The sequence below is a fragment of the Planococcus citri genome, chromosome 1 (assembly GCF_950023065.1).
Source record: "Planococcus citri chromosome 1, ihPlaCitr1.1, whole genome shotgun sequence".
NCBI lineage: Eukaryota > Metazoa > Arthropoda > Insecta > Hemiptera > Pseudococcidae > Planococcus > Planococcus citri.
This window is the reverse complement of record NC_088677.1, coordinates 28382468-28392471: the sequence shown is the minus strand read 5'-3', so window position 1 is coordinate 28392471 and position 10004 is coordinate 28382468. Positions and strand designations below refer to the sequence as shown.

Below are 10004 nucleotides of genomic sequence, written 5' to 3'. Positions count from 1 at the left end.
AACAATCAACCTTCTCTAATAAAAAAACCTAGTCCTTTCACGGCTTTCACATACCTATTAAAAATTAAAATGAGAATTTTGAATTTTCAAAAGTTTTTGCCCTATCCCTACGCTCTGGCGAATTTGTTTTTTCTCTTCCTATGTAGATTGTAGAATGAATATAATAAGAATTCTGATGGACCTTTCTCATAAAATAAAACCAACCCCCCGCCCCTCCAGATATGCTCCGGCCACGCCACTGCACCCTACTCAAACCAAAAATCAAGGCACAGGAAAGGAAACACTCAACAATCCTGATTCCAGTGACTCCGATAAAAATGCACCATGCACCCCATCCACCTGATAGTTGACAAGACAGCCTCTGGTCAATGACCAATGATGAAGTATGACGTCATCACAAATTCAACCAATCGTGGGCTTGGAAATCAGAGATTTTCAGTGTGACCTCAAATGATTTCAAAAAATTTGTTGGTAAGGCGCCGGTGAATAGGCTACCAGCAACGCAGATCTTTTTGATAATCGAAATTTTGTTATTTGATAAGAATAAGACAGGTCAGTAGAGTTTTGTAGAATTTTATAGATTTAAGAACGATGTGGCGTAAAAAAGTGACATGAAACCAAAGTACTTAATGTAATTAATAAATTCAGTTCCTAAATGTCAGTATAATGAATAGTAGTAGTACATTGCCACCAAATCCGGACGATGATTGCCCTCCAGCTTTACCAATTTTTCCAAAACTCACTCATACCGTAAGTTGTAATATTGAACGAAAATTCATAAATTATAAAGTGTTTCTGAGAGCGTTTATTTGCAGAATATTAATGTGTTTTTGAACTTCTTCTCAGATCTTCAGATTATTTAAATCACACGTTTTATTTCTGTTTCAGTTGCCAAACTACCCAAATAAACAACCAGGTCGTAAACCGAAAGATCCTGAAGATGAAAACACCGAACGACCTTTCATGTGTGATCTCTGCGGTGCTACTTTCAAAATAAAAAAATGTCTTACTAGTCACGAACGTTCTCACACCGACGAGCGTCCTTTTCCTTGCTCAATCTGCGGTGCAGCTTTCAAGCATCGATCCAACTTGACCAAACATGAACGAATTCATATTAACGAGAAGCCATTCGTGTGCTCGTTTTGCGGAGGTAAATTCAGCCTCAAAGATACTTTGCAGAGGCACATGGCCATTCATACCGGTGAAAAGAAATTCAAATGCGATTTCTGCGACGCTACGTTTATTCAAAAATTTCACTTGAAATCTCACATGCGAGGTCATACCGGTGAGAAACCGTACGCGTGTGAGTTTTGCGATGAAAAATATACCAATAATACTTCGCTGAGAAATCATATGCGATACCACGATGAAGTAAAACCGTACCTGTGTCGATTTTGTAACGAAGGATTTAGATCGAAGATAGCTCTGTATGATCATATCAAAGTGCATACTACTTTAACCGGGTCTGATTTGGAAAACTTGATTAATGAACAGAAGCTGAATACTGCTGAGCCAGTTAACATTGCCAATGTGAGTATTCTTGTCCTGTTTGAAAATGTTAAATCACGTTTGCGCATATTTTCAAGCAATTTTTTCCCTCCACAGACTGACCCAACTGCTATTAAACATCTGTTAACGAAGGTCGAAACATTGGTCGACGCATCGTTAGAAACTGTAATGAACGTGGATTATGGAATAGAAGTAAATATTTATATTTTTTCCTGATCAACTATCGCACTAATTTGAAAAAAAATTAATTCGAACGTAATTCATTTTGCAGAAAGTCGACTCCAGAGTGAAAAACTTCTTGAAGAAGCAAATAGAAAGAAAAGCCAAAGGATTTCGTAAACTGAAAAGATGTGCGGAAAAATGCATCGAAAAACCAGACCGTCCAAAATCTCAAGCTCCCAAAGAACCCAAAATATACACCTGCAATATATGCAACCAAGTCTTTCAACTGCGAAAAGATCTTCTGAAACATAAATCAACTCATTCCGAGCCGGAAATTTACAAATGCCCGATTTGTTGCAAAGATTTCAGTACTGCTCATAGCTTGAAGCAACACAGCAAAACCCACATCGTTGAGAAAAAATTCATTTGCGATTATTGCTCGATGCCTTTCCGAACCAAATGTTCACTACGTCGTCACATCATTCGACATCTGGGTATAACTCGATATAAATGCAGATTCTGTAAAATGAAAATATTCCAAAAACATCACCTAATCGTTCACGAAAGAGGCCACACAGGCGAAAAACCATTCAAATGCGATATCTGCAATACTTCTTTTATTTCGAAAGGCAATTTACAACACCATTTGCGTAATCATTCCGATAAGAAACCGTTTCCTTGTCAGTTTTGCGACGAAGCTTTCAAAACGAGATGGACGTTGAATGCTCATATTCGTAAAGAGCATTCGTCCATAAAGAATGACGATGTGCTGCGTTGTGTTCCTGAAAAATTAATCGTTACGCCTGAATTTGACAACACCACTAACGCGGTAAGAAATTGATTCGAAGCTGGTTGTTTTTTATAATATTATTTTATTAATTTATCGTTTAATTTTTTATGCGTAGGATAACAATAGCAGCAAACAAGACGCATCAGCTGATAAAAAAGAAGAAATTAAGACTGAAACAGGACATCGAGTATCAAAAAGTGAAGAAAAACATACTGATGTGATAGATAAAGAAAAGAATGATTTTGTTAATGAAGGCGATAATGACGACGATGACGATCATCTCTATGAGGTAAGCTATTCATCATCGCAATTTTTTTTTGTGGAATACATATCGTCACCCTAATACGTAAAGTATCTAACTCCATTTTTTCTCAAAAATGAGTTATGAACACCATCTGAATGGTGAACACTTCATATGGAACTTCCGACCTTAGAAACTACTTTAGGTGAATTCATTGGTGTACAATTCGCGTTCGAAGTCAGGAAAATTATCTAACTCCACTAAAGGATAACGCACTGTTTATTTAACTACGTGAAACTGTTTCATTTTTACGTTTCATGAAAATGAGTTATGAACACCATTTGAAAGGTGAACACTTCGTATGGAACTTCCGATGTTGAAAATCACTTCAGGTGAATTCATTGGTGTACCATCCACGTTTGAATTCGAGAAAACTATCTAACTCCACTCAAAGTGGCTTAAAAGGTGTCAAGTGAAAAAAATTTTTACCAGAATTTTTTTTTTTACTATAATAAGTAACCTTAACTATGTAACACCCATCAATAGTTGATAATGCTGTTTTTCGCATTTCCTGAACAATTTACAAAAATGGAGTTAGATATTTTACGTATTAGGGTGACGATATTATTTATGTGACGAAATTTTGTTTAATTTTAGGTCACTCAGGAAGAGTTTTCTGATGATGAAATTTCAGTCAAAGAAGAAACACAACCGAAGGAAGCTACTGAATTTCATGAACTTAGAACACGTAAAACGTATTATACAGAAATCGATTCGAGCATCGATTTATTCGATTCGGAATACGACGATGAAAAAGAATACAAGAAAAAGGTAATTATATGAAAGTATGGCGTAGAAGCCAGATACAATTCTTCTACAAGATTTCAAAACCACTTCGTGTTTTAGAACAATATTGAAAAGAATGTCTTTACTAAAAATAATTTTTGGTTACTGACGTTACTTTTTATAAAAAATTTCAGAACTTCAATTTCTCCTAATCTCTTGGCCAAAAATTGTTCTGCCAGAAAATGCTCAAAAGTCTCGCTTTATGTCAATATTTTCAAAAAAAGTCTCATTTTTTCAACATACACCAAAGTGCAAAAAGTTTCACTTTTCTGCCAGTGGGTTCCAAAAAATCTTGCTTTTTTACCAAAACATATCAAAAATAGGCAGGTTTTCTCTTTTTCGTTAAAGTTTCACTTTTTTGCAAAAATTTTTTAAAGTCTAAGCCCTGCGTTTTGCAAAAATTGTAAATCAAAATCGTGTTTCATTATTAATATAAATTTTAATTTAAAATGTTTACCTATTTTTTTCGTTTTTTTTTCATTTTTAATTGAAGTGATCTGGCTTGTTTGATGCTTTTTTTTCTAAAATTTAAATGTTGATGTTCACGTTTTTCAATTTTTTTGGTTAGTTTTTCTTTTTGGTAACTTTTTTGATTACGAAAACTACCAATTTTGGAAAAAATTGAGTACCAGTTCTGTAATTTCAAAATGTCCTACTTTTTTGGGGAAAAAAATTGTTCAAAAATCTCGTTTTTGATATGGATATGTTTTTACTCCGAGGGGGAGGGGGTCTTTCCAAAATTTGTATGACGTTGATCCATATTGTTTGACTTTTACGAACTTTGAAAAGTTTGATAAATTTTTGGTATTATGTCAAACTTTTAAAAACTTGTAAAAAAAAGTAGCCAATTTCAAAAAATGTAGGAATTATGTGATTTTAGAATTGAAGAGCTCTATTCCAAAGTGGGTTAAGTCATCAATTTTTCAAAGTAAATTTTTCTACAAGTGATTGTTCTACGAGTATGTTCAAAGAAAGGAAAGGTGCACCGACCTTTGGAAACAGAACAAATTTCAGTATCAAAAACTTTGAATGCATTTTTTGGAGGAAAAAATGACTTAACCCACTTTGGAATAGAGCTCTTCAATTTTTGCCCAACTTCTAGAAATTTGAGAAAAAATTTCGACTAATTCTTGACATTAGGTCAAACTTTCAGAGACTGAAAGAAAAGAACAAATTCTGACAATATGATGTTATCAGACTCTTAAAAAATTGGGAGAAAAGATTGGTTAGTTTTAATCTGATTTCTCAATGTTTTCTCCGACTCTTAAATTAAAACTTGAAAAAAAAATTTATGAATTCTTGACATTGTGTCAAAATATTAAAAACTTGAAAAAAATGACTCTGTCATTTTTGCTTATGATAGATTACATTAAATTGGACTTTCAAGTCTGATTTTTAAGAATTTCAAAAAAAAAAAAAAAAAAATATTAAAAACTTGAAAAAATGACTAATTTCTGACATTTTTGCTTATGATAGGTTACATTAAATTGGACTTTCAAGTCTGATTTTTAAGAATTAAAAAAAAATTACCCAAGAAATTTTCTGAAATTTTTCCAAAATTTCAAAAATAACATTCTGATATTTAGCCCAACTTTTCTACTTACTTATTTGGTTTTTCAAACCAAACATTTAGTTAATTTACTTAAGCAAAATCGTATCCATGATTCAAAATTTTCCATGGAGAGGATATTTTACGCCAATTTTTTGCTTGAAATTGTCAAAAATTACTGAAAAATCTTATTTGTTTAATTTGCAAAAAAGTTAAAAAAATCTTCACTTTTTCTTGACAAAAATTGAGAAAAAATATAACAACGCTCTTACTTTCTCCAGAAATTACATATCCAAAATTCTCGTTTTTTTGCCAAAAAATGTCATGTCGTAATTTTTACTAAAATTGTCAAAGTCTTCGTTTTTTGACAAATATTGCGAACAAAATTTTGTTCCAATAATTTTTATTTTTTGCTCAAGTTGTCAAACAGCCTTTTGGTGAAAATTCTCACTTTGTTAAAGCAGATTTTCACTTTTTTTCAACCAAAAATTACGTAGAAATCCTTCGATTACAAAGTGAAAGTCTTTTCTTTTTTGCAAGAAATTTCCAAAAAGTATTTCTCCGTTTTGTTAATAAAGTACTTAATCATTTTCAGAGTTCTGCTTTTTGCTAAAATTATCCAAGTCTTGCTTTTTGCCAAAAATTCTCGCGTCTACATAGCAAAATTTCTGTAAATTGTAGTTTAAAAAAAAATTCTAAAAAATTTCAATTTTTTCATAAAAGATTTGGTCACTAAAAATTGCTGAAAAAGTTGCAAAGTATACTTTAACTATTATTTCAATTTCTAATGTTCTATTTTTTTTCTTCTTTATGAATTTTATGCTTTTGTTGTGTCACTTTTTTAATCCTTAAAGTCACTTTTTTTTTTGGAAAAAATTGAGTATGATTTGTTGTTTGTCTACAGATTCTAATAAAAATTGTAAAATTTCAGAATAAAAGAAAACAGACGAAACCCAGATGTATCAAAAAATCAAAAGCCAACGCCGTTAAACAAATTGATAACATTCACAGCGACGTCGATTTATCGTTAGAAAATAAAGAGAACGAAGTACGATTTTCATTTCTTTCGTATAATTTGTTCGTGATTAATTCCCCTCTCGAATAATTTCAGATTTACAAATTGAAAGATGCTGCGACTGAAGAATCAGACGATAATCTAATGAACACAGACGACGTTGAAGATGTCCCGGTTGTTGAAAAAGTAAGCCGTTGACTTTTTTTTTAGTTCTCGAAACAATTTCTGATATTTTTATTTCGATTTTACAGAGAAAAAAGCCCAGAAAACCGGCAAAAAATCCGAAAAGCAAACGTCCTCCGAAAACAAAATCGCCCCCAGTATCAAAAACCGACCGGCCGTACAAATGTAAAATATGCGACGCCACTTTCGCCATCAAAAAATGCTTAGTCAGCCATCAAATCACTCATACCGAAGAGAAACTACACCTGTGTTCGTACTGTAGTGCTAGCTACAAGCACAGGCACAATTTACTGAAACATATTCGAGTACGGCATACGGACGAGAAACGTTACCTGTGTAATTACTGCGGTGCTAAATTCGCCTTGAGAGATTCTCTAGAGCGACATACTCACACTCATACGAACGAGAGACCCTTCATGTGCGAATATTGTAAAGCTACGTTTAGTCAAAAGTATCACATAAGGATGCATATGCGAAATCATATGGGCAATAATCCGTATTTGTGTACTTTCTGTAACGCTACGTTCACCAATCACACTTCACTTTCGTGTCATCTACTTCAGCACACAGGTCAACGATTCGAGTGCCCTGTTTGCCATCTAGAGTTCAAGTCGAGACAAAGTCTCGGTCAACACAGACGTTTACATTCACCGGTGCAAAATAAACGATTCCAGACGTTCGACAGATCCTATCGGTGTAACGTTTGCCAGCTATCGTATAAGTCGAGAAGTACTTTGAAATCTCACCTATTAGTTCATACGGATGAAAAACCTCATCAGTGTTACATTTGCGGTATGCAGTTCAAGTACAGACGTAATTTGAAATGCCATATCTATACTCATACCGGTGAAAGGCCGTATAAATGTGAAATCTGCGGCGCTGGGTTTCGTCAAAGAGTGAGTTTGAGAACACATTCGTTATGTCACACGAACGAACGACCCTTCAAATGCGAATTTTGCGAGGCTACGTTCAAATGCAAAAAATCTCTAAATGAGCATCATCATATCCACGACGGTGCCAATCAATTCAAATGCGAGCAATGCGATACTACTTTCAAGCTGAAACGATATTTGAGACAACACGTGTATTATTCTCATAGCAAACCTCCGTCCGTTTGTACGGTTTGTAAAGCTGTATTTAAATACGAACGATCTCTTAAACGCCATATGCATAAACATTCCGATACCACCGTTGATGTAAACAATGCCAATGTGGCGTATAATTTTTAATAATTTTCAGTATTGTGATAAGTTCCTGTAATCTATTTTACCTTATATGTGCGATTTCGGTGCATGTTTTGTGGAAAATAGCTTGCATTTACAAGTATTAACGCGAGGAATGGCAGTAAGCTATATTTCTCATTTTTTGATACTTGTAATGTAATATATAATACATATAATGTGTACTTTGTACTTACTATTGATCAAATACTCGTTATGAATGTTTTAATGAAATTTGACGATCTCAGTGATTTATTATGATCCTTTGAAATTTATTTACCTTGCATCACTTATTCAGCCAATGCTTATTTTTAATTTTAGTACTTACTGACCAATTTCATATTGAATATTATCGAGTATCGTGTAATAATATCTCGTGAATGAGGTCAAAAATTCAAAAATAAAATGTATTAAGAACCTACGGTTGTAATTAGAGTACCTACGTATTTGTAATTTAGTTGTGTTTGTTTTTATATGCGTCACTAAGTATCGTCCAACGTGAACGATGACTGTAAATATACCTAAAATTTCATCTTTCAGTATATTTCTTTCATTTTGCAAAATAGAAAGCTACTTTTGCAAAGGGGTTCACTCGTTGAAAAATTTACGACATTGTCATAATTTCTTCAAAGTTCAATTTCAGTGAAATGATAAAAAAAATTAACAGGGTTGTAAAAAATGATTGAATACCTTTACCTATATATAAATATTTTAATCTCAATCGGTTCAGTTTCATCAGTTGAGATTCGAGTTTTTGATTTTCCGTTTTCAGTCTCCCCCCCCATCCAAATTTCACCCTTTCGCGATTTTTATTTTCTCCAAAATTTTAAATTAACTCCAGAAAGCGTAAATATTAACTTGGGCAGCTAAATATCGAGTAGAACCAATTCCCCCGAGTCTAAATTTCGCTATTTCAAGTCATTTCGAAGCCTTCGGCGCAATTTTCAAAATTCTGGAGAAATTTAAAATCGCTCTGGAGGCTCCAGAATGACTGGAAACAGTGAAATTTGGGTATTGGGAGGTTAGTATTCAGTTTTAGAACTATTTTTATCATTTTCACTGATCAAGTACGTACTTGAAAAAAAAACATAAATGATTGAAAAAGGGAAATTCTGGATTTTCAAACGTTCGCTAAAAATCAAAAAATACATCTAGGAAGTTGACATTTCCGGTTATGGGGATTTTATACCATGCTTTTCCCAAAAATCGAGGTCCCGTTCAAATTGGAGGCAGGCACTTTGAGAGGTTCTCTCGTTAACAAAAAGTGAGACCGTTTGCGAATTATTTCGTCAAAAAAGTGATACTTTTAAGTAATTTCTGAGGAGGGGGAGGGGGGAACAAGACATTGGACAATTCTCTAAAAAAAAAAAAAAAAACTTTCAGCAAGTTTATTTAACTAGTGAGAATTTTTGTAAAATGAAAAGCAAGAGTAAAAGTACAACTGTGCAAGACCATGACAATTTTAGGAAAAAGGGTTTTTTGTTAGGCAATTGAAGGCCAAAAGATTATACCGGTATTTTTACAATTCCTGTCGAAAAAGTGAGATTTGGACAATTCTTGAAAAAATGTTTTGGAATAGGTATGCACCAAAAAAGTATTCGTTTTGCTATAAAAAGCAGAAATTTTTGTCATTTAAAAAAAAAAAAAAAAATTAAGAATATTTGCAAAATGCAAAATTGTTACAATTTTAACATAAGGAAAGGATTTTTGGCAGTTTCTGATAAAAATGGGTAGAATTTGGACAATTGCTTTAAAAAAAAAGAAAACGTTTTTGGAATTTTTGGAAAAAAGGTGATTGCAAAAATTTTTGCCAGAACGCAATTTTTTGCCAATTTTTTTGCAAAAAGTTCAGAACCTTCGGCAGTTAGATGATGAAAGGGCCAAAAAGTATACCTATATTTTCGCAGTTCTCTTTAAAAAAAAATGAGACTTCTGAACAATTTTTGGAAAAACAATTTTTAGGCATTTTATTAAAAAACAAAATTTTTTTCTCCTTTTTGAAAAAAACGAGAATTTTTTACGAAAAGCAAAACTTTGGCAATTTTATCAAAAGGAAAGTTTGACAATTTCCAAAAAAAAACTGAACTTTTGGATATTTTTTTTTAAAATGGAGACTTTGGAATTTTTGGAAAAAAGTAGCATTTTTTTGCAACTTTGATAAAAAGCGAGAGTTTTTGTCACTTTAGGACGAAAAGGAAGGCATTGACAATATTTCAGTAAAAACTAGGTTTTTATGGCATTTTTATTTTTTTTAAAAAAATACTTTTTCGCAATTTTGGTCAAAAAAGCAAAAATTTTGGAATTTTTTTGAGAATGTTTTGCAAAAAAAACGACAATTTTCAGCCATTTTTGATTTTTCTGAAAAAACAACCTGAAAAAATGGCCATTTTTGGTAAAAAAAACAAGATTTTTATATATTTTTGGGAATTAAGTATTGGACAAATAAATTGTATTTGATGGCAATTTCACTCGAAAAAGCATAACTTTTT

At 32.6% G+C, this 10004-nt stretch overlaps 1 protein-coding gene across 1 annotated transcript; it reads left to right on the top strand.

Moving 5' to 3' along the window:
* Positions 1 to 513: 513 nt before the first annotated feature.
* LOC135831209 (zinc finger protein 184-like) lies at positions 514 to 8054 on the top strand. The gene is made up of 9 exons (XM_065343522.1): positions 514 to 750; positions 889 to 1530; positions 1606 to 1701; positions 1781 to 2500; positions 2577 to 2750; positions 3360 to 3533; positions 6029 to 6145; positions 6209 to 6298; positions 6364 to 8054. Exons 1-9 carry the CDS (start codon positions 667 to 669, stop codon positions 7522 to 7524), a joined length of 3258 nt encoding a protein of 1085 aa, XP_065199594.1. The 5' UTR covers positions 514 to 666; the 3' UTR covers positions 7525 to 8054.
* The last annotated feature ends 1950 nt before the right edge of the window (positions 8055 to 10004 follow it).